Source organism: Lipotes vexillifer, unplaced genomic scaffold (genome assembly GCF_000442215.2).
Source record: "Lipotes vexillifer unplaced genomic scaffold, Lipotes_vexillifer_v1.1 scaffold1252, whole genome shotgun sequence".
Lineage (NCBI taxonomy): Eukaryota > Metazoa > Chordata > Mammalia > Artiodactyla > Lipotidae > Lipotes > Lipotes vexillifer.
In genome coordinates, this window is record NW_006771619.1 from 212,095 (window position 1) to 237,193 (window position 25,099).

Consider the following 25,099-nt stretch of genomic DNA (forward strand, 5'->3'; position numbering starts at 1 on the left):
AGCTCTCACTTTTGTGTCGTTTCTCCCTTCCAGCCCATGTGCAATGATTCCCACCTTCCTTCCATTCACTCTTAATTGACTTTTCAAGGTAATTTCCTAAACGAAAGCAATTCCTTTTTAAAGAACAACTCTGGTGCCAGCCGACAGGATAATTGGTGTTTTCATTTTACTGTATCACCTTCAGATGAGGCCAGCCCTAGGCCAGAACCTGGATCAATGGGGATTCTGTGGGCAGACTTGCTGTGAGTTAATGGAATTCACTGGGGAGAAGGAGCTGGTTACATTTTAATTTATTACGATGTGTCAAAGCTCCAGCAGCTCCAGAGGGGAGCTGGCTGAGTGTCAACACTGGTTGAATCCACTGCGCATGCTGGTCTCCTTCTCACCTCTGTGCTCCAGCCACACTGTCCCCTGGGCCAAGCTGGCTCCTGCCTAGGGCTGTTGCACTGGTTATGCCTTCTGCCTGGAAAGTTTTCTTCCCATCAGTCCTCACATGGCTGATTTGCTCTGCTCATTTAGCTCTCAAGGAGCATGTCACCCCCAAAGTAAGGCCTTTCCTCACCACCCCACCTAAAGTAGCCATCCAGTCATGTCCCTGGATCTTGAGAGCTGCTTGGGGGTCTTTCCACTTCTCCAGTTCTTACAGTCTAGGGGAATCCAAAGCTTTCACAAGACTTCTATGAATCCCCAATGACTTACTTCACATTTTCCAATCTCTGGTCTAGAGGTGCTGGCCCTGTCTCACACCTCTGGCTTTCAAAGGTGAAAAGTCACTTTTCTTGGTTCACGCAAAGCAATTTCATCCTTTCGCCTGAAATCTTGGTCCCAGTCTATGTCCTGGGAGAGGTTCCTGCCTTGACTGGGATTACAGACACATTTTCTAAACAATGGTTGTTTCCTCCATGAGAGGGATTCTTGTTCTATCTGCTAAAAGACTAACAGCATTTTACTGTCAGGGTAAGAGGCAGAGTTGGGATCTGAACCTGGATTTGTCTGCTGAGTGTGGAGCCAGTGCTTTTAAACCGTTGCATCAACCGTGTCCCCCATATCCTCATTGAGGCTGCTGGTGACTTTCAGTGGTTACTCACATACAGGTGCAGGCACACGTGTATTTTCTATAGGGGAAATTCTTGCTCGTCTGGCCCGTCTCAGGAGGCTGCTCCGAAGGCCGAATAGCATTTCTTACAGGCCAGCCAGAGCTAGCCGCGGGACATCTGGTTGTCCCGTGCAAATCCTCACTTGCACTAGATGGATGCATGAGAGGGGGCGTGCGGCCAGACCTCTTGGTGCCAGGTAAGATGCTCTTTATACTGCCCAGAGCTGCTTCCTCACTTTCTTCCCTTCCTGTCCCACGCACTGGTTCCTCACATTGCTGTGTGTGGCCTTCACCCCTTACTACCCCTTTCTCTGACAAAGGAGTGGAAACCCCACTATTCCAGACCTTATCGTCCACCCCCTTCCAGTCGATCACCTTCATCCACAAGGCTGACAGTCATGTAAGCTGTCTGGGCATAGGTTAATGTGGGTGAGGTCTTCAATGTAGGATGATCAGGGCTGGGAGACCCCTATCTGTCAGAATGAGGAGGTCCTTCCTGTGTGTGTGTCTGTGTTCATGCCCGTGAATGTTTAAAGCCAGGCATCTATCTACCTTGAAAAGCCTAGGAATAGCCCTCTTTAAAAACAATTGAGGGACTTCCCTGGTGGTCGGGTGGTCGAGACTCTGTGCTTCCACTGCAGGGGGCACAGGTTCGATCCCTGGTGGGGGAACTAAGATCCCACATGCAGAGCGGAGCGGCCAAAAAATAAAAACAAACAAAAAAACCCCAATAAAAAACAATTGAATGCACCTGAGATAAGTACTTTTGGTTCTGAACTATTAGGAGTTTCTGGCAAGCTTTATATTATGTGCTAGGATAAGAATTTGACTTTGTATATAGATTTTCAATTAGGTTTTTGGACTGACATCTCAACCCTGAACTCCTCTGATAGACCAAAAAAAAAAAAAAAAAAAAGAAAAAAGACAAATAATGACATTTCCGTTCCAGTTTGCCAGAATCCTGGTCCTGGCCTTTGCTTCTCATTTGCAGCCTCAGTTTGTCCCTAAGGCCTTTGAACTCAGGTTCCCTGGTTTTGACCCTCGTGCTGGCTAAGGACTTTGAAACCTCCTGCTTGGGTGTACACACTGAACTTAGTCTGGCTCCTGTGTCAGTCCAAGCCCTGCCACCCCTCTATGTTCACTCTGGCCCCTGCGAGCAAAGGTCCAGCCTGGCTATGTTGTATTTGTTGGTGATTCTGTCATCCCTGGGATGTGAGCTCCTGGAGGAGGATGTTTGGTCAGCTGTAAGCTCTCAGCTTTGATCGCAGGGAGGGTGGAGAGAAATCCCTGGATACAGGAGCAGCTCACAGCCTGGGGGGGATTAGAGCAGGTAGCAGTGACCCCTGTTGGGGAACAAGGGGAAGGCCAGAGCCTTGGTCCCTTACCTGCCCCAAGCCCCTGCCCGGCCAGCGTGGTGATTGACAGGTAACTGCACAAGTTAAAGTGATTTTGGCACAAGTAGCAGAACCCAAGACCTGCTAACTCTGGCTCATGTAAAGAAAAGGGGGTACTCAGATACCTGTGGACAGATTAATGAATGAACAAAACAGGGTAGATACATACAATGAAATATTATTCAGGCCTAGAAAGGAATGAAATCCTGACAACATGGATACATTTGGAAAACATTACGCTAAGTGAAATAAGCCAGTCACAAAACGTCAAATACTGTATGATTCCACTTATATGAGGTACCTAGAGGAGTCAAGTTCATAGAGACGGAAAGTAGAATAGTGGTTCCTGAGGGCTGTGGGGAGGGAGGAGTGGGAAGTTGTTGTTTACTGGTACAGAGTTTCAGCTTGGGGTGATAAAAACGTTCTGGAGATGGATAGTGGTGATGGTTGCACAGCAGTGTGAAAGTACTTAGTGCCACTGAATTGTACACTTAAACATGGTAAAAATGTTGTGTATGTTTTAACACACACAAACCAGAACTGACCTAAACCAATGAAAAGTTATGCTGGAGGTGCTAAATGCCACCATGGTCCTTTAGGAATTAAAACAAAACAGGAATAGTGGGAAGAATGCTGGGGCATCTCATGGAATTGAGATTAACCAAACCTCCAAGCCTGGAGTGGGGACAGGAAGTAGGGCAGCTCCAGGGGCTTCAGTGGATGAGTTCATAGGGACAATGAACTTCCTTCGGGACGATGCTCGAACAGCAACCAGTACTCGTTTCTCTGGTCCAAATTTCATCTTTCTAAGAGAAAGTCTCATTGGCCATCTGGAGTCAGGTGGCCATCTGGATCGATTAGTTGCAGTTGTGGTGGGGAGGCAGGGAGGCAGGATGATGCAGTACCACTGGGGGCCACTGGGGGCAGGCACGGGTCAGTTAATCAGAATCCAAGTCATTGGATGGCCAGTCTTCAGAATGATCACTTCAGCAAATTTATTTGTTTCTCTAATTAAATAACTTTAGTTGCCTGATTTTGCTTTGCCTGCATAACACCATTTTGGGGGAATGTTGGATTTTGTCTGAGTCCACTCCCTGTTGTTGAGCTGGGGACAGAGGGGTAGGGAGAAAGGGAGATTGAGTATATATGTCTGGGCTTGGTACCATGTAAACTTTCCAGTCCTCCAAGTTGACAAATTTCTCAGGGGAATGTGGAGAAGCCCCTGAAAAAACTTTGATTAAGTTTCTGCCACCCTAGCAGAAAGCAGGCAGGAAATTAGAAATCAAGTTGGCAATAAAGCAAATTTTATTTATTGAATGGTTGCATTTTAGATCAAGATTTTTATCCCCAACCTGGTCTAATGCCCTTCCCTTGCCATGCAAAGCTTAGAGTGGGAGCTAGGGATTCACAGCTCCTTTTCTGTTTTGGCACTGTCTGTACACACGTCACCCTGGGGAAGACCTGATATCAGGGGATCCAGCAAAACCTCTGCAACAGGGACAAAAATCACTAGTATTTGAATAGTCCCACCCTGGCCTGCTAAGAAAAGAGTTCTTTTTTTAAAAGAAAAGATAATAGAATAAAAAAGAGACCTAGAAAAGGGATAAGGGTGGACAGGAAAAGTCTTGAATCCTGTGGGTCTCAATGAGTGAGAGGCCAGAGGTGGTCTGATCATTTAGAACGGCTGGAGTGATGTGAGGATCTGAAAGCAGAGCAAGGAGGAGGATGTGAAAGATGCTTTTCTGTGCATGAGGAATGTATCCCTGCTCTCCTCTCTTAACTTTGGCATTTCTTCCAGAGATTGAGAATATATTTGAAACATTTTACTTTGTGGGATCACTGGTCTGCTTCTCTGAATGTAACTCTGTCATTCAGACCACAAGGCTGTCTGCGTTTTCACAGGCTTGCACCTTTTTTCCCCCAAACTTGGGCTCCCACTGAGGCCTGACCACCATGGGGAGTTGAGGATCTGGGGTTGACCTTTCTCAGGTCGAATAATGTTAACCTAGACCAACTTCCTGAAAGGATGCAAAGGTAGTCTGGGATCCTTGATGTATTCTTGGATCCATTCGTTACTGGGGTTGGTACAGATCTCTCGTTTCCTTCTGGTGATGAAGCTATGGAGGCAGAGTTAGACTGTCATGGGTCATAGAGTATGTTGGGGGTCCAGTCCATACTTCTCCATTTCTAGCTCACAGCAGGCTTGCCTCATGCCCTGTACCACCTCCCTAGGCCTCCGCCACCTGGGTCCCCTCAGAAGGCCTCCCTCTCTGGCCTCTAGACCTCATCATCTCTTCATTCAGCCCCTTCCCCACTCAGCCTAGACCCTCAGGCTTGGGTTTCATTATGGCCACCATTTCTTGGGCCACACAACTATAAGTGGCAAAAATCAAGAACGAAACCCAGGCCTGTCCTGTGAGAGTCAAAGCCCAGGCCCTTAACCACTGTTCCCCTGTTCTAGCATGGAGACTTGGTTCTGTGCACCCCATTCCAGCCTTGGGCTCCCCTTCCCTCTCCATAGAAATGTCTGCAGAGCGGTGCTTACACGACTGCTGGCAGGTAGCAGTCGAGGGCCTTTCCGTATCTCACCACCACTTTTCTTGGCGATACTTTCTCATGATACTTCAGGCAGCAGGTGGGTGGAGGGTTCACCGACTCAGGAATTTCTGAGGGAATGACGTTGAATGCTGAGCCAAGGAGGTAGAGAGGGAGCCCATGGCTGCCCACTTCCATGTCCCATCTCTTGCATTCCGTTTTTCTGATGGCAAAGCCATTTATCAGCAGGGACTGATGGTAGCTTGATGGATAATGGAGAAAGTGAAAAAGCTGAAACTTCTGTAGAACCTTCAGCCTCTGGACTGAGGGTCACCAAGTACAGAGGACTGGGGTAATCACATTTGCTGATGAACTTGACTTGGCAAACACATATTGAGCTCCTATTACATGCCAGGCTCTATGGGGTTCAGAACATGAGGAAGACACAGTCACTACTCTTGTGTACCTTACAGACCAGTCTGGGTAAAAAGGGAAAGTGAAAAGATAAACGCTACAATAGAACGTGGTCTGGGAGAGAGTAGAATTTGACACAAGATGCTATGGGAACAGAATGAGGGGTACCTAACCCAGCCTGGGTGGTTGAGGAAGAAATCCCACAGCAGGTGGTGCCTGAGTTGATTCCTGAAGGATGAGTAGGATTTAGGCAGACAGAGGGGTTGTGGGATCTGGAAAAAAGAAATGTATGGAGGCCTGAGGTGGGGGATGCCCAGTGTGTCTGGGGGGACAGAACAGTTCCAGGAGGCTGCAATGCAAGGTGGGAAGGAAGATGTAGGAAGAGAGGATATTGACGAGGGAGGGGAGGGCCACACCTCTTCTGAGCTGTGATAGGGAGCCTGGATTCTGTGCTAGAGGCACCAGAGAGGCTGAGGTCAGGGAGAAGGCTGAGATGGGGAGGTGAGCAGAAGCCAGGGCAGGAGGAAAAGGCTTATATTTAGGCTTCAGAGTCAGACAGCTTGGGTTGGAGTCTCGACTAAGTGACTTGAATCATGGGCAGATTTCTTAATCTCTCTTGGTGTCTTTACCCGTTAAACGAGGGTAAAAAATTACGTCCTAGGATCGTGGTGAGGGTTAGTCGAGAGAATGCTTGTAAAGCCCTTAACTCAGAGTCTGGCACAGAAAGACTCAGCGCTTGCTGTAATTAAGGAGCTAATGGTTGTAATGGCCACTCTTCTGGGCTGGAAATGGCTCTTTCCCCCTCTCTCTGACGCTCGCAGGATACGTGACTCGGCTGGGTTATCACTGTGTCTCCCTTGGGCTCCCCTGACTGCTCATCAGTTGGGGATATCACCTCATCCGGCCCCCAGACCTGCAGAGTGCAAATCCCTGACCCTTGTTTCCAGCTGGTGGCAAAGCCTGAGACTTCTCGAGAGAAACATTTGGCTGACCCGTGCTTTGGGTGGGCCATTTTCTCTTCCTGCTTGACCTTCCCGAAGAGCACTGTTGCCCCGTCCCACCCACCAGAGGCACCTCTACCCACAGTGACCCTGATTCTCAAGGCAACGTTTACAAAGACCAGGGGCACTCTGAGAGTGTGTGGGCAGATTACATGGTGTGTGTGACCCTCGCTCCCCTGAGTGTTTACACAGGCAGAATCCGGCCAGACTATATGCCAAGGGCAGCCTTAGGGACAAAGGAAGGGCTGGGGCAGTTGGAGGCGGATATGTAGAAGGCCTGAGTGCCTTGGTCCCTTCCCTGTCACCAGCCCTCATAAATGATGGTAGAGGCAGGGTTAGGGAGTGGGCAAAACAAGCCCCATTCTCCATAGGTCCCAAGCATCCCATAGTTCCAAAACCTCTCAACTTCCTTCAACCCCTTTTCTCTTTTCTACAGACTTTATTTAGTCCTAGGCTGGGGGATGGAGATCCGCAAATCCGCAATGGTACACGTGGGCGTCCCACCAGGACTTCTTTTGGCTGCCGTGGTAGTCCCAGGAAACTACAACAGACACTGTGAGCAAGGGGTGTCTAGGTTCAGACTCCCCGTTCCTGGGCTTAGCCCCAAACATCACTCATCCCTGACTCCCTTCATCCTGCCCTCCCAGAGGATCTATGGCTTTTTTCATCTGCTTGCCTTGCCTCCCTCCTCATTGCGTACATTTATTATTATCTCTTCTGCTTCTTCCTTGGCTCTTCCTCCTAAATGATCATCCCTGCTGTCTGTCTTTGGGATTCCTGATGTAACCTTGTCCCAGCTTCATGAAACTGCCCAACCCCAGAAGGATCTGGACCACAGCTCAGCTCTACTTACAAAGGGAAGAGTTTGAAGACAGCAGCTCTGTGTGCAGAAGGGGAGAGGCCCCAGGGCTGGTGACAGAGACCTGACAGCACTCTTAGCATCACCTCGCTGTCCCGTTCCCTTTTCTCACTGCCGCCCTGCAGGGACAGGTGGACTCACTTGGCTGGCTGTGAACAGCAGAAGTAATGGTGAGCTGAGGAGAGAGAGGGCAGCCGCGGAGACCTTCATCCTCTCATTGGGGCAGTTGGGCTTCGGAGGCTGAACGGAGACAGTCTCCTTCCTGGTCATCCACGCTGGGCCCTCAGCTCTCTGGACTCTGACCACTTCAGCGGGCGGGCGGCGGAGGAGGAGGAGAGACAACGGCCGCTCCCTCGGTGTTTGCTGAAGGGGAGGGCGGTGGAGGGCGGGGTCTGGAGCAGAGTTGAATTCGGTAAGGTTTGAATCCGTGTGAAAGAAAAAAGAGAGAAAAGGGAAGTGTGGAGAACGTGCCGTGTGTCAGCACTTCGCGTGCCCCACTTCACTTAATCCTCCCAGCAGGGAGTAGAGATTTTCACTCCCATTTTGCACATGAGGCCACTGAGGCTTAGAGAGGTTAAATAAATTGTCCAAGGTCACATGGGTAGGAGGCAGATAGGCAGTCCTGAAAACCAGATCCGTGCGGTTTCACCGTGTTCCCTGCCCCCATCTCTATGTTGGGGAAAGAGGAGGGAGGAGGGTTGAACTGACTATTTCCCCAGGTGATCAGTCTTTGGGAGGGCAAACAGAAAGCAGGATTAGAGAGAACGCAGACCGACCGAGGCAAGGGTAGGGTTAGTGCCCTCGGAAAAGGATGTGTGTCCACCCCTGCCAAGGACACATGATTGAGCTCACACTCTTTCTTGTCACAGATGATGCTACAAATACCCCCCACCCCCCGCAGCCCCCAAAGTGCCTGATCCTTGGGTCCCTGTTTGTTGCTGAAATGTTTGGCTTATTTGTCAGTGTTCTCATTTATCTCTTTGGACCTTGGACTCGGAACCAGTTTTACGTCTAATTGGCTGATCCCTTCTGGGTTCCAGTGTGGGTTACCCAGTGTGGGTTAATCCAGTCTGCCACCATGGCCAATCATGGCCAGCAGAGGGCACCGCAACATCATGAACCTGACAACCTGCTTCTGGGTCCGGAGTTCCAGCTGCGGCCCACCCCCACCTCTGGCTAAGCCTGGACCTGCCCCTCAGCATCTTAGCTCTTCAGACTGCCTCAGAGCCCTGTTCCAGGCTGAAGGCAGCGTGTAGAGAAGAAATGAAAGATACAGGGGATTTTGCCTTTGATGCGCTGTGAGTTTTAGAGACGTGAGGGAGTGTTTCAGGAGATGGGAGTAGAGGGAGGCAGGGGAAAAACAAGGACTATGAAGATACCTGTGGGGCTTGCTGTTTGGCATGACTGCTTATAAACAGGAAAAAAACATACAATGCAATTAGTCCTGGTGTGTTCAAGGCAGTCAGTGGTGGTGAAGCTGTGGCTTTTTATGAAGCTAGGGAGGGTACGTATGTGAGATACCCCATTGACCTCTGTTTATGGAGGAGAGAAGGTCTGGGGAAGTCTGCTATACCTTCAGTGTGCAGGCACCCTCTTGGCCCTTGTCTGTGGAGGGCTGGAGGCCAGGAAGGGTGGTCATCGTGCCTACACTGGATGTGCTCTTCCTCTTTGTATGCAGAGCTCCTTCTTGAACCTGGAAGATGGGGGCACCCCCCCCCCTTTGGGGGCAGCTGAGTGTTATTCCTGGAGCATAAGATTCCTCTTGACTCCTGAATCATGCCGTCTATCCACGCGTCCATCCATCTACCCATCCATCCACCCATCCATCCACCATCCATTCATCCATCCATTCATCCATCCATCTACCCATCTATCCACCCATCCATCCATCGATCCATCTATCCACCCACCCATCCATCCATCTACCCATCTGTCTATCCATCCACCATCCATCCATCTATCCATTTCCTGAGCATCTGGTGTGGGTCAGGCTTTTTGCTATGCCTTGTGCAGGACACAAAACTGAGTAAAACAATAGAGTGCAACCTGATGTATGTAAGTGGATGGGGAAGAATTGGATAAAATATGTCCATGAGTCATTCCTATCCCAGTCAGCAGGGAACAGAGGCCTTGAGACCAGCCCAGAAAAAGACTATGGAGTTTGCTATAGAGAGGGCTTTATGAAGATATACCTGCAAAATCAGGTGATAATTCTTAGCTTTACACTTGTGAAGCTTAAATAAGATAATGCACACAAACTGCTTAGCAGAGTGCTTAGAATATAGAAGGCGCTACAAAAAAGGTATCTGTTATGATTGTGGTTATTATTGTGTAAAGGTAGCTTTTACACTGTCTTCCTCATTTTCTGCTCAGTTTTCCTCTACCTCCATCGCAGGCCTGACCCATGTTTTGGCACCAGGCTCTGGCCAAACTTTTTCAGAGTGATGCTTGAGGCTGAGAGTGCCACCCTGAGCTGGGCTCACCAGTGTCCTCAAGTCTACTGCCAATGGGCAATTTAGTAGAAATGAACGAGGGCAGGGAAGGGCATGATGGTCTTTAATTCAAGGCAGGGTAGCTCCCAGGAGGTGTCTGGGGCTAAGTTGGGAGTGGAGTTCAGCCCTGTCTCTTTAAATTCTGAGCTGTGTCCTTCTCTGCTACTTCTGGGTCACTCAGATCTGCTCCAGCTCCTTGATATAGTCCTGGACCCAGTCATCGCTGGCGTTGGCACAGAACTGATGGCCCTTTTTGGTGATGAAGCTGTGGAACAAGAGGGGAGAAGGATGACAAACCAGGGGTCCGGCAGCCAGGAAGCAAGAGCCCATCCTTCCTTCCTCACAGATTCCTCATCCAGCCCAGACTGGTTCTCCTTCCTCAGTGGGAGGTAGCCCAGGGCCAGCGTCCTTTCTGAGGCACGCCCTTCAGCCCCCCAGGGCCCCTGGACCCATCTAGTCTCGGTGTCCCCACCCAGGAAGTGCCACTTGCCTCCCCTCCCCCTCCCCCACGCCTCCCCATCCATGGCACCAGCTTCCTCCTGGCCCCAGCGGGCCCCAGACAGCCCAGAAGCCCCCAGGTTGCCTCCCAGCTGCCTCTCCCTGCGTGGACATTCCTGAGAAGCACCCTGGGGAGCCCCCATTCTGTGTTCTCCCTGCCCCCCTCTCCCCTATCTGGGCCCTGCTGGCTCCCCCTCCCCCAGTGTGGTGTATGGGTGCCACCTACACAATTCCAGGCTTGGAGCACTGGCTGCTGGTCTCATAATAGCCTGAAATCCGCTGCCGCCTGACTTTCCAGGTCACGTAGCTGTAGCAGCACTCGGTGGGGTGGTAAGGTCCTCCTGAGGAGAAAGCATGGAGGGAAGCTGAGATCAGGTCACCTGTTTGTTTTTTTTTAATAAACTTATTTATTTTATTTGTTTATTTTTTTGCTGCATTGGGTCTTCGCAACGCAAAGAAAGAGAGACTAGAGAAAGCTGCACGCGGGTTTTCTCTAGTTGCGGCGAGCGGGGGCTACTCTTGGTTGCAGTACGTGGGCTTCTCATTGCGGTGGCTTCTCTTGTTGCGGAGCACGGGCTCTAGGCGCGCGGGCTTCAGCAGTTGTGGCTCACGGGCTCTAGAGCACAGGCTCAGTAGTTGCGGCGCACGGGCTTAGTTTCTCCACGTCATGTGGGATCCTCCCGGGCCACGGCTCCAACCTGTGTCCCCTGCATTGGCAGACGGATTCTTAACCACCTCGCCACCAGGGAAGCCCCAGATCAGGACACTTGTTAAAGGTGACAGCTGCTGGCTGCCTCTGCCCCCGAGCCGGTGGAAGAGGGAAGGAAGGAAGGGACAGCCCCCAGAATTCCAAGAGAGGGCTGTAGAAAAAACTCAGTCCTCTGGTCTCCCTTTCAGACTCTTCCCGGGGCTCCCCTTTCCCTCTTCCTTCATTAGTGATCACTCTGCTTTCCATTCTCCACACCAACATCCCCACCCCAGAAGGACTGGCTGATGACTTTGAACTCCAGATGGAAGAGCAGCAAAGCCCAGACCTCAGTGAGCGCACGCCATCCCTGGGGGCAGCTGGCAGAGGTGCTCCAGAAAGGAGGGATATGGGAAGAAATCCCAATAGGGATTGGGATGCATACCATTTGGGAATGCAGACCCTGCCCCTCCCAGTGTCCCCATCCTGCCCGTGCACTGCAGCTAGGGCAGGATGCCCATACGCAGCCCCGAGGACAATGGCCCGGAAGCCAGGACACCCAGATCTGCAGGACACCCCACCTCGCCTCTGCTGGCTTTGCACCCATCACCCCTCATTCCCTCCTCAGTCTCCCCATCTGTGAAGAGGCGGTTAACTGGATTGGTGGTCTTTACATGAAGTTTCCTGGAGGCACTGATGCACTTGGGAGTTCAGTCTTGGGTATAAGACCCCATCAGCCTTTTTGTCTGTTTTACATTTTGGGCCTCCTGTGTAAGATTTTGCTTGAAGAGAAGGTTTCCTGATCTAAAACACTTTCTAAAAGATCACTATTTTTCAGTTATTTTTTGATTCTGAAATTTCATGGCTCTTACAGGAGGTGCAAGGGGGTGACAGCAAAGTCACACCAAGATTGAATTATGGGGGTAGCAGGAAGGGCGTTTCAGATCAAGGACCCTGCAATGATCGGGTGCAGTGATTGGGGCTGTGCATGTTATGTGACCAACCTGGACAGAAATGTGGGTGTGCACAGCGATGACCTCGGGGTCACCGACGGTGACCGGGTGCTTGGGTGGAAAGGGAAGGGCTGGTCCTCTTATCCACCACCATTGCCAGCAGCATCCTCACTCCCCAAAGAGTGAAATAAGGGACCCACTGGTCCCTGGGAACCACTGCCACTGCATTCCTCTGAGCTGTCTGAGTGAATTCTCAGAGAGGCAAATCAAACTGTCCAGATTCTGTCAACTTTAGTTTAGTTTTATTTCAACAACATTCTATGTTTCCCTTCAGTTTCTGAAAAGGAAATAAAGTAAAATTGCAGAGTGAGGAATAGTTTTGGCTGTCTGTAAAGGCAGCTCATCTTAAGAAATAAGCTGAAAAAAGGTGGCCTGGGGACGCCCCCAACTGTCACATTTCCCCCATCACATAACTAAACGATGCTGCACTCGTGGGGTAGGGCGGACCCTGGAAGCAGCCTGGGTCCAAATCCCAGGAGGTAAATGGACATAGTGGCCTCGAGAGGCTCCAAATACTGTTCCCCAGTCTCCCTGGGGATAATGACCCCAAATGGGATGGGCCAGTCTTTTGCTTAATGGCGAAGAGAGGTGAATTGAGGGAGTGAAGAGATAGCCTGGCCTCACTGCATGGCATTGAGAGGAAGGGGACTCATCCCGGGCAGGGTGAGGATGAAACCAGTTTAAGAAGACACCAGACCTTATATACATACAACGGAATACTACTCAGCCATAAAAAAGAATGAAAATTTGACATTTGCAGCAACATGGATGGACTTGGAGGGCATTACGGTAAGTGAAAGAAGCCAGACAGAGAAAGACAAATAACTGTAGCATATCCCTTATATGTGGAATCTAAAAAATATAACAAAGTAGTAAATATAACAAAAAAGAAGCAGACTCACGGATATGGAGAGCAAACTAGTGGTTACCAGTGGGGAGAGAAAAGTGGGGAGGGGAAAAGTAGAGGTAGGGGGTTAAGAGGTACAAACTATTAGATATAAGAGAAGCTACAAGGATATATTGCACCACATGGGGAATACAGTCTATATTTTATAACTATAAATGGAGTATAACCTTTAAAAATTGTGAATCACTCTATCGTACACCTGTAAGTTATATAACATTGTACAGCAACTATACTTGCATAACACAAAAAAGAAGACACCAGACCTCCTTCTAGAGCACCTTTCTCCTTGTATCCCTGGCAACCCTACTTGTGCTTGTTTCCCCACAAGAACCAGGTTGGAATATTGCACTCACCTGAATAGGATTCAGTCTTGGACCCCAGGGCGACCGTGATGACCACCAGGAGGAGGGGGAGAGATGTGGCTGCCATGGAGACCTTCATCCTCCTGTGAAGGGAGTGGCTGTGGGAGGAGACCTGGCCTGGTAGGGGCTTCGGAGGCTCCTGGGCTGAGGAAGTTTTGAGAAATGTTCATTGAGGCAAAATATTTTTAAAAATAAGGGAACTAAGATTTCAAAGTAGACTCCTCAGCAGTTTCATATCCCGCACATTTGTTGAGGGTGGAGTGAAGGAAGCACAGAGAGCCGAGTTTCAGGGAGGAAATTGACCTCCATCCCCAGTGGGAATACGTTTAACCCTTTGATATAAGCTCTTCCTTAGTCGTAGGATGACCATGAGCACAGTGGTAGAGGAGACTGTCTCAGATTCAATGAAAGATCTCAAAGGCTGGGATGTGTCCTGTGCCCAATTCTCAGAACAAGGCCGTATGGGGGCTGGAGATTGGAGGGGATTTGGGGTAACAGGATGAGGTCTGGAGCCCCCACATCAGGTCTAAGAAATCCTCACTTAAGCTCTTCAGCAGAACCTCTGGCTCTGTACCTCATCCCCGGCCTTTCACTGTCCCCTGGGGTGAAGAAATGTCATGGTGCTCAGCAGATAATTTACTTAACAAGCATTATACTGTAAGGGTTGCTATACACAATAGCTGCTGTCCCAAACGCTTCATGAATATTAGCCCTTTTAAGCCTTTTATCAGTAGTTGAGGAAACTGAGGCACAAAAAGCATCCATTACTCCCCCGAGATTTGACAGTTGCTAAGCGGAATCGGGCTTCAAACTCAGGCAGTCTGGCTCCCAAGTCTGTGTCCTTAATCACTCTGCCGTGGAGAAGAAACACGGGAGCCCCCAACGAGCTGTCTCTAAAACTGTCCTGCCTGGCTTGGCTTCTCTAGAAAACCTTTATTCTGAGACCTTTCTGAGTTCAGAGAGTGGATTCCTTTAGGACCTTCTCCCAGTTTCCGACTTTCATTACAGAAAAGCTTGATGGGAACCTAGAAAATGCTTCATTCAGGGATGGCTAGCAGGTTTCACTGATTAGTGGTGGACTGGCGCTCAGTGTTGGAAATGGTTCTGAGGCCATGTCCATGCATCATGTGACTGATGTGCTTTCTGTGAAGGTGCAGCTTGCGTCATCCTTAGATTTGTCTAAACAGGCTATTTACTGAGGAGGAACTGGAGCTCAGGAAGGGCCAGAGACTTGCTCATGTTCACGAAATGATTTGGATGCAGGACAGACCCACCTCTTCACGCTCTCCGTCCAGTGGCCCTGACTGTGCTCTTCCTGGGGGAACTTGCCCTATTCTTCTTGCTGTTGTGGTTAGAAGGCTGTTTCCATCTCTCCTCCACTCGTCAGGGTAGGGCAGGCCTAGCAGATAGCAAGTGATCTGTAAGTATATGTTTTAGAAGAAGTATGAATTGAGCTGGTCTAAGTCTGTATATCTCACAGGAAACAGCTGAATTCTCATGCTTAGGTGCCAAGACAGTAATTTATTCAAAATGTTCTGTCTTTGTTATCAATAATAACACTATTTAAACTCCTCAAGTCAAGTGATAACAATTGTCGTTAGGAACAATCTAAGGAAACAAGATGTTTCTGGAAAGAACATGAGTTGGGAAGAAATAATGATTACTTTGTTTTTGTGGAGACTAGCTACTTGCCAAGTTGTTGCTAGGATCTCTACAGGAAAGCCCTTTATTTTTCAAGCAGTTATTGAATTCCTACCCACATTAGTCTGGTTACGCTCATTGCTATAATGAACAACCCCTAAATCTCAGGGGATTCGTTACATGAAGGTTTATTTCTGGCTCATGTCACAGTCCAGTGTGGGCCAGCAGTGGGATGAGTGTGAATGTGTTGGAGAAGGCTGTTTCATGCACCCATGCAGGGACCAAGTCTTCTATCTTGTAATGCCGCCATTTTCCACAAGAGGCCTCCAAGTTTACTACAAAAGGGGAGAAGCAGAGAGGGATGGGCAGATTTTTATGGCCCAGTTCTGGAAATAGTAGAAATTACTTTCACTTACACTCCATGGACAAAACGAAGTCACCTGGCTCCAACTTAATGACAAAGGTAAAGAAAATATAGATCATCTGTGTGCCCAGGGAGAAGAGAGAATGGGTTTAGTGACCACATCACTTCTTTGCCGTAACGTCATGGGCTAGGCTTGGAGGTGACCCTGACCTCAGAGGACTCATAGCTTGAAGAAGGACTCAAAAAAGTAAATGAAAATTGCAAAACAGTGGGATGAATGGACTTCAGTGGCAACATAATCAGAGACCTTAAAGGTTCTCCTGTTGCCCACTGGTGAGTATGCAGTGCCTGTTTAAAAAATGTTAAAAATATCGGACTTCCCTGGTGGCGCAGTGGTTAAGATTCTGCCTGCCAATGCAGGGGACACGGGTTCAAGCCCTGGTCCGTGAAGATCCCACATGCCGCGGAGCAACTAAGCCCGTGTGCCGCAACTACTGAGCCTGTGCTGTAGAGCCCGTGAGCCACAACTACTGAGCCCACATGCCACAACTACTGAAGCCCGTGTGTCCAGAACCCGTGCTCCACAACAAGAGAAGCCACAGCAATGAGAAGCCCGCGCACTGCAATGAAGAGTAGGCCCCGCTCGCCGCAACTAGAGAAAGCCCGTGCGCAGCAATGCAGACCCAAGTCAGCCAAAAATAAATAAATAAAATTATTTTAAAAAATGTCGTTTTTCAAAGCAACACATATGCACTGATTAAAAAAAAATTAATATAGAAACGGTGGGTGGGACCCTTAATATGTTTACTTCTTTGCTTCATTGCCTGTGTGTGAGAAGTCTTCCAGCTCCACTGGCCTCAACCAAGTGGGTCATGCCCTCTGTCCAAGCACTGGCTCACACCAAGAGAAAAGGGAATGAGCTATATTACTTTTAAAATCTTTTTTTTCCTTTACTTTAAAAATCTTGTCTGTGGTTCTAAAAGCGAAAGAGTAAAAATATGGATTTTTCTTTTTACAGCTTTAAAGCACATATTTTTCTAGCTATTTTGCCCTTCTAAGATTTTTACTTTTAAAAATTCAAAATTGGTTGTCAGACTTATTTAGCCATATTTAAACTTTTCCCAATTGTATATTTCTTTTATAATTAAGTAGCTTTGATAAGCTTCATCATGAAAACAGTCAAGAATTAACACAAGTCAAAAGCTGGCCCATTTTGTTGTTTGCCCTTGAAAAGACAATGAAGATTCTTTTGTTTTTTTCAATTCTTTGAAATTATTTTTTGGTTACTAAAGAAATACGTGCTTTCTATAAAAGTTGCAAACAATGCTTCAGTTACAGAGTCGAGAGTGAGAGTCCCTCTTCAAATTTCCACTCCACCCTGCAGCATCAGCGTTACCTGGGAACTTGGTGGAAATGCTGATTCTTTTTTTTTTTTTTTTTCAGAGGAAAAAAGGGTTTCATACAACACAGTATCAAAAAGTAAAAGGAACACACTAAATGCACAAACTGGTGGCAAGTCAGTCCATAGCCTATTATGATAGGTCCTTCCAGCATCAATCAAGTTTCTTCTCATCTGTTATCTCAAGGTTATTTACAGATGTGTGACTTTAACAAGAGTCTCACAGGAGGGTGGGCAAGCTTCAATCATTGGTTTCGGGATCTGTCTGAGCCATGTAGGCATCCAACTCAGCATCCAGGTGTCCTTTCGTTTTTGACATGTATGCATCCAGTTGGTTGTCCAGCTGCTCCTTGGTCAGTACAGGGCGAGCAAGGGCACCTCTCCCTCGTCCACGGCCTCGTCCTCTGCCTCCAAAGCCCCCTCTTCCCCGACCTATCATACCCCGACCTCTACCACCGATTCCGCCACGACCCATAGCTCCACGCCCTAGGCCCCCTCTCCCAGGACCTCCACGACCTCGAACACCACCTCTTCTTAAGCCCATTCGGGGAGCTACGGCTCGTCCACCTCGGAGCAGGTTTTGACCTCGGAGCGACATCCCGCCCCTAAGTAGGGTTCTTGTGGCACGTCCCCCACGAAGTCCTCCTCTGGGCAAGCCTCTCTGGATAATGGGCAGGCCTCGTCCTCCGATTGCTCCCCTGGCCAGGACCCCTATTGGTCGGCCTAACCGTGCCTGGATGTTACTCTTACCCAGGCGCTGCTTTAAGCTCTTCTGCTTAAGTTTTAATGCTGCCTGGACAGAGGGTCTATTCTCCATCTGCTGGGCCAGTCTTCTGTTTCTGGCACTGGCTAGCTGCTGTTGTTGCTGCATCGAAGCCCGAAAATTCACTGGCATCGGCTGTTTGTTCTTCAGCATATTAGTAAAGCGCTCATTTAGAGACATCTTGGTGGTGCTTTTTAGCACAACTTTCGGCGCTGACTGTGCAGCCATCTTCAAATCCCGAGAATCGAAGGAAACGGACGCCAGTGCTCCTCCCGGGGCTGCCACCACGGCTGCGGCAGGCGGGCCGGAGGCCGGCCGAACCTGAGTTGACGGTGGAGGGGCTCGGGTTAACTTGGTGGGCGGTTAGTTAGATGTGTTAAGCGGTAGATTGCTAGGTTAGTTCTTTGCTGTTGGCTGGCTGTCCGGTTGGCGCGTCCGCCTGCTAACCGGCCTGCCCTTTCCTGCCTTTCACCACAGCGGATGCCGTCAACTCCCGCTCGGTGTCGAAAAACCGGAAATGCTGATTCTTTGCCCCACCTAGTCCTACTGAATCAGAATTTCTGTGTTTTTTTTTTTTTTTTTTTTTTCATACGCGGGCCTCTCACTGCTGCGGCCTTTCCCGTTGCGGAACACAGGCTCCGGACGCGCAGGCTCAGTGGCCGCGGCATGTGGGATCTTCCCAGACCGGGGCACGAACCCGCGTCCCCTGCATTGGCAGGGGGGGGACGCGACCAGCTGCAGTGGCCGCGGCATGTGGGATCTTCCCAGACCGGGGCACGAACCCGCGTCCCCTGCATTGGCAGGCGGACTCTCAACCACTGCGCCACCAGGGCAGCCCGACTTCTCGCTTCTTGCTCTGTGCGTCCATTCTCCTCCCGAGTTCTTTGGTCACCTTTACAGCCGCTACCCTGAACTCTTTCTTGGGTAGATTGCCTGCCTCCACTTCACTTAGTTCTTCTGAGGTCAAATCTTGTTGCTTTTTGTCTGGTGCATCTTCCTCAGTCACCTCATTTTGCCTAAGTTGCTGTTTGTGTTTTTATGTATCTGGTACATGAATTATATTTCTTAACCTTGGAGAAGTGGCCTTCCACAGGAGACGTCCTGTGCATCCCAGCAGTACATGCCCCTCTCATCATCCAAGCTGTATGCTCTAGGGGTTCCCCCTATGGGGTGCTGTGTGGTTCCTTCTGTTGTTGCGGGCTGTGTGGGTGTCTGATAGGCTTAGTTGGCCCTGGTCTGTTTGTTTGCCAGGTTCTGCCTTGTATGGAGCTGTTGGCTGCTGGCTAGTAGGGCCTGGTCACAAGGTTGCTGACTGCAGAACTCCAGGGATCCCCAGGGCTAGTGCTGGCTCACTGGTGGGCAGAGTCAGGATCTAGAAGACTCCAGGGTGTTATCTGCCTACTGGTGGGCGAAGCCAGGTCTTGGGGTTAGTGCCAGACTACTGGCAAGGCAGAGCCAGATCCTGGAGTCTGGTTGCAGGGCTCACGGGTCCCAGAGCTGGTGTCAGATCACTGGTGGTGGGGGTGAGCAGTTCCTGATAAATTGGCTATGATGATGTCCGGGTTGTCCCAAAGCTTGTGTTGGCCTGCTAGTGGGCAAGATTGAGGCCCAGCTGGTCCCAAGGTAGGATCTGGCCTGCTGGTGGGCAGGCTGGTTTTGTAGGCTGTGGGATTGTGGTTTTCTTGCATGTGGTGTCTGCCCCCTGGTAGGTGAGGCTTGTCCAGAGGCTAAAGCAGGCTTCCTGTAGGACAGAGCTGGAGCCCTGAGGATTCTGAGGCTGATGCCTGCCCACCGGTAAGTGGAGCTGGGTTCTGGAACTCTGGTGGGTGAAGCCATGTCCAGAGGTGGCTGTAGGCTCAGGGGGTCTTAAGGCAGCCTGTTTGCTGATGGTGAGGCTGTGTTCCCACCCAGTGACTTGCTTGGCCTGAGGTGTCCCAGCAGTGGTGCCTACAAGCTGTTGGGCCAGGGCAGGGCTGGATCCTGGAGCAATAAGCTAGAGGGAAGATTCCACAGTGGTGCCCCCCAGTGCCAGTGTCCACGTGGTAGAAGGAGCAGGATAGCTGCTGCCAGTGTCTATGTCCCCAGGGTGAGCTGCAGTTGCCTCCTGTCTCTCTGGGAGACTCCCCAAGATCAGCAGGTAGGTCTGACCCAGGCTCCTATCAAATGTTAGCTTTTGCTCTGGGTCCTAAGGCCTGTGAGATTTTGTGTGTGCCCTTAAAGAGTAAAGTCTCTATTTCCTGCAGTTCTCTGGGACTGCCAAAATTAAGCCCTGCTGGCCTTCAAAGCCAAATGCTCTGGGGGCTTGTCTTCCTGGTTCAGGACCCCTGGGCTGGGGAGCCTGATGTGGGGCTCAGACCTCTCACTCTTGTGGGAGAACCTCTGCAATGGAATTATTCTCCAGTCTGTGGGTCACCTACCAGGGAGTATGGGACTTGACTACATCATAAGTCTGCCCCCCTACACGTCTTATTGTGGTTCCTTCTTTATGTCTTGTAACTTGTAGCTTTTTACCAAGCACAGATGCAGAGGATTTTTGTCTAGTAGAAAAGATAATCCCCAAAGTTACAGATTTATTGCCCTATAGCAGCGGTCCCCAACCTTTTTGGCACCATGGACCGGTTTTGTGGAAGACAATTTTTCCACAGATGGGGTGCAGGGGAGATGGTTCAGGTGGCAAAGCGAGCACTGGGGAGCGGCAGAAGCTTCGCTGTCCACCCGCCACTTGCCTCCTGCTGTGCAGCCAGGTTCCTAACAGGCTGCAGACTGGTACCAGTCCACGGCCCAGGAGTTGGGGACCCCTGCCCTATGGGATATTAATTTGTTTTTCTCTAACTTAACATTTCAGAATGCCATCCCCAATAACTATATAAACCTCTGTTCCTCAGATGATCTTTGAATCAGTTTAATTGTTCCTTCATTAATGGGTTAAATACATCTTTGACACATATTCAATCTATATTTGAATGTCATGTTTTTAGCTTTTAAAAAACTCTACTATGATGTCTTGTTTTGACAAAAACGCAAATCCAAAGTTCATCAATTCCGACAGATTCTTTTTCCTCTTAAAGTTAAAGTTAAATTGGATACTCTTTATTAATGCACTGCTTTTGTAACCAGAACAGAACAGTAATTGTTGCTTTTTAAAAAATAATTCAGGCCAGGGCCCACCTAGGAGGTAGTCCGGGCTAGAGAGATGGAGGTGAGGGGGCCGACTCCAAGTATCTCTTCTCAAGAGAGTGTTCTCAGGTCCTTGGTCACTGATCTTAGCTTCAGGTCCAACATGCATTTCTGAACATTCTCATCTTTGGGGTCAGCACAGACACGCTTCTCCCTTTTGGTGATGAAGCTGGGGAGCAAAGCGGGGAAAGATTACAAACAGAGGAGGGTTCAGCAAATGGGAATGGGGAGGCCCATCCTCCCTGCCCCTCAGATTCCCCACTCGGCCCTGCCTGTTCTTTCCTTTCTCTGCTGCAGGAGCTCAGAGTGGCCCCTCTCTGAGACCCTCCCTCAGGCTCCCCGACTCCCTTAGTGACTCATGGAGTTTCCTTGGGCAGCGTCCCTCCTGCTCTCTCCTTCCTTCCCCAGCTTCCCTCTTCCCGGGGAACATCTCATACCTGATGGTTCCTAATGAGGACATAAGCCTCAGCTGACCTGGCAGGATCCAGAGGGTGGGACTTTTCTGGACATCCATCCATCAGGTGCCTCCCCCCACACCCCCAGACATGGCCAGTGAGCTTGGCACTTACATGACAGCAGGCCGGGAACATGCACTGCTCATTTCTACATAATCTTTCATGAATACACATCGGATTTTTAGTCGGGTGTAAGAGATGCAGCAGTCAGTGGGACGGTGAAAGCCTACAGCAAGAGAAAGGGTCCCTTAAGGACTGAGTCTGAGGAAAACTAGATCCTTTCCCCCTTTCCTCCTGAGTACTGGGAAGGGTAAGAAAGTGCAAGACTCAAAAGAGATGTTTTCCTTCTCTGCCAGCACTTGCTGGTGTCTCCTTGCTTCACTCTCCCCAGGGTTGAGCTGTGTGTTTGAGGGCATCCAGGAGGGGCCAGAACAGAGCAGGACCATTCCTCCCAGAAGAGGAAGGGTCTGAGGCCTGCAGGGGGCATCAGAGAACACCCCTCCCCCCTCCCCCAGATGAGCCAGCTCTTGGGACAGCCAGGTGGAATAGAAGTCATCTACGGAAGAGGCCACCTATGGACCCATGGCCCATCCTGAAATTCCTTGGAGATGTTCACCACCCATAGGACCCTCCTCTCCCCCCAGGCCCTGTAAACGAGGTAGACTGAAGCCATTGAGCAGATATATATATATATATATCGTAACAAAACTTTACCTCCTTGAGATAGTGAGTGTTCACTCTTCAGGTCCAGCATCAGGTGTTCTATTTGAGAGAAACAGTAGAGAAGGGAAGAAAAATTACTGGGAAGCAGTTGTTTCAACATCTCCATCTATCTCATCCCTCAACCCCATCCCCTGGTAGGGAGGCAAGGATGCTGGACCACTGGACCAGACCTGCCTCCAGGCCCATTTTCTCTATCAAGGCCCTGAGACTTTTCAGGGAACTTTTGAAAAAGTTTGAGACATGAAAACATTCTATTGACTTGAATACAAACAGCAAATTGCAAATCCAACACAAATAAATCAGTTGATTAGCTACATAATATGATACAGTCCACAATGCTTTCTACACATTTTTGGAATTCACAGGACTCTGGAAGCAGACAAATTTTTCATTAAATGATTTGGTGGCACAATGTCACCCAAAGTGAAGTGAGGCTATCTACAGGCTTTATTTACTCCTTTAACATAGGAGTAAATGTGTTTGCTGCAGAAATATTACTGTGTTTGGTTAATGTGTCTCTCAGACTCTGTCAGGGATGTTAAGTAATGTCCAGGTATGTGTTACCTTTTTAAAAATATATATTTTTAGAATGTGATAAAATGTACATAATATAAAGTATACAATTTTAGTCATCTCTAAGTGTACAGTTCAGTAACATTAAGTACATTCACATATTGTGCAACTCATCACAATCCATCCATGGAATTTTTTCTTGCAAAACTGAAACTCTGTACCCGTTAAACAATAACTCCCCATTCCCCCCTACCCCATCCCCTGGGCCACCGCCATTCTACTTTCTGTCTCTGAATTTAACTACTTGGAGTACCACATATGAGTGGAATTATACTATTTGTCCTTTTGTTACTGGCTTATCTCACTTATCATTATGTCTTCAATATTCATCCATGTTGTAGCATGTATCAGAATTTCCTTATTTTTTCAGGCTGAATAATATTCCATTGTATGTATATACCCTGTTTTTCAATCCATTTGTTTGTCAATGGACAGTTGGGTTGCTTCCCCCTTTTGGCGATTAAAATTAATGCTGCTGTTAGCATGGTTGTACAGGTATCTGCTTTCAGTTTTTTTGGGTATATCAAGAAAAGGAATTGCTGGGTCATATTTTATTATCTTTTTAAAACCTGAAAAATTCTGCATTCCAAAATACATCTAGCCCCAGAGATTTTGATAAGGGGTTGTAGACCTGTACTATGCTAATTAGGCAAGCACAACTAAACTTTTAGCTCATTTCTTATATAGTTACAGATGAATTATATTAAATGAGGCATGTGCACACACTTCAACACGCTTGATATGTTGTGTGTGGGGCTTGCAAAATAAAGTCTTAAATGACATGTCTTTCCATAACAGCTTGCTAACTAGCTTGTATCCTAATGCCACCACTTATGGCTGTGTGATCTTGAGCAAATTACCTACGGTTTCTATGCCTCAGCTTTCTCATTTGTAAAATGAGAATAATAATAATAATAAGCAAAACCATATAATTGGCTGATAGTCTACCCCACAGCATTGTTAGGAGGATCCAACGTATTAATATCTGTAAGACACTCAGAACAGTGCCTGCTTTCACACAGGAAGTACTAGATATTTATTTGTTAAATAAATAAATAAATGTGGTTAAGTAGACTTGGGTGAGTCACTCGCCCGGCTTGTCCAATTTCCTCCCTGAAATGATAGTTTTGCACCAGAGGGTATATAATAACTCTAACATCATAGACTTCTATACCTCTTTCTACAGATTTACAATTTTACTACAATTCTCTTGATCTAGCTCATAATAGTCCTATATCAGCTAAGAGAAAGTGTCATATAATTCTGGCCATGAAAGGGAGAGAATTGTTTCCCCAGGTGGGACCAGTCACCTGTATACAGTTTTCCCCAGGGACGGAAGGCTGCAGGGAGAGGTCTATACCTACTGCTGCTGCTTTTAACCAAGTATCATATCCCTATTGGGACAAAGGTGTCCCTCTGCGTCTCCTCCCTGGACTGAGAGTCACCATCAACCTGCCCACCTGTGAGAAGGCTCACTGAACTCACCAACTGCAGCCTGGGCAGCAAGGATGAGGCAGGAGAGGGCAGCTATTGAGGCCTTCATCTTCCCCGTGCACAGCCAGTATCAGCCTGAGGACTCCTGGGCTCTCTGCTCTCTGACTCCCCCAGACCCCAGCTCTGCCCTTGTATTTATAAGAAGAGGGGGACCAGGAAGTCACAGGGCTGAGGTCAGAATGCTGTTCTTTGGCTGAATAACAGACAACACACTATTTCTGAAAAAGGGAACGAGGCTGGGAAGGTAACAGGAAGTAGAGGGAAAGGATGACTTGAGGCTTTCCCAACTGCCCAGTGGATACAGGCGAAGAGAGGGACTAGTTTATGAAGGATACTTCCTCTAGGAGGTTCACTGAATACTTTAACCAGAATTTTTTCCTCGGGAGTTAACCCCATTCAAGGGCATGAGCAGCCTGTTATCAGGGGTGACCAGAGAGGATGCTCTAACGTGTGAACCCGGTCATGTGACCCCTCTCTTTGTTTCACCCCCACATCCAATCCATTAATAAATACTATTGGGTCTACTTTCAAAAATGTGTCCAGAATCTTATTATCTTTCACCACATCTACCCTCTCCATCTTGTCCAAGCCAACCTTATCTCTCACCAGGATTCTTGCAAAAACCTCCTAATTTGTCTCCTTCCTCTGCCCTTGCCCTGTTTCACTTCATTCTCAACATTGCAGCCAGAGCGATCCTGTTAAAATATAAATCAGATCAAGTCAATCCTGTTTAAACCCCGCCCATGGCTTTTTAATCTCCCCAGTGTAAAGCCCAATCCTTCTAAGAGCCTACAATCCCCTATGTGCTCTGGTCCCTGTTTTCTCTGTTTTCAGGCCCTTTACTTCCCCTCACTCATTCTGCTTCAGTTATACAGGCTGGTTCAGAGACTTTTGTTCCCTCTGCCTTCATTACTCTTCCCTTAAATTACTGTATTACTTTCTCCCTAACTTCCTTCAGCTCCTTACTCAAATGTTATTTTTCTGGCTAGTCTTTCTGGAACACTCTATCTAAAATTATAATCTCCCTCTGCCCAAATTTCTTGTCTTAATTTTTTCTCCTGTGCACTTAACACTATCTAATATACTATATACTTTACTTGTAAATCTTTTACTATCTGTCTCTTTTTCTAGAATATAAACTCTGTGAGAGCAGAGATTTTTGTATCTTTGTTCCTAGTTTAGATTCCCCTGAAAGCAGAGCATGAGAACTATGGGGTGAAGCTCGATAATTCGGGAAGTATTCCTAGAAGCAGG

General features: G+C 48.5%; 2 protein-coding genes and 1 pseudogene across 3 annotated transcripts; all 3 read right to left on the minus strand.

Moving 5' to 3' along the window:
* Window positions 1-9,953: 9,953 nt before the first annotated feature.
* Window positions 9,954-13,335, minus strand: LOC103088767 (C-C motif chemokine 14). Its single transcript, XM_007447046.1, is given in 3 exon segments — window positions 9,954-10,056; window positions 10,516-10,630; window positions 13,248-13,335. Coding segments are annotated over 3 exon segments (306 nt in total).
* Window positions 13,336-16,706: 3,371 nt separating this feature from the next.
* On the minus strand, window positions 16,707-17,887 carry LOC103089036 (chromatin target of PRMT1 protein pseudogene; annotated as a pseudogene). Its single transcript, XR_014368656.1, has one exon. The product of XR_014368656.1 is annotated as a chromatin target of PRMT1 protein pseudogene (transcript).
* A 2,721-nt stretch (window positions 17,888-20,608) lies between these two features.
* LOC103091148 (C-C motif chemokine 15) lies at window positions 20,609-23,894 on the minus strand. Its single transcript, XM_007447053.1, is given in 5 exon segments — window positions 20,609-20,657; window positions 20,659-20,769; window positions 21,170-21,281; window positions 21,770-21,817; window positions 23,837-23,894. Coding segments are annotated over 5 exon segments (378 nt in total).
* Between the last annotated feature and the right edge of the window lie 1,205 nt (window positions 23,895-25,099).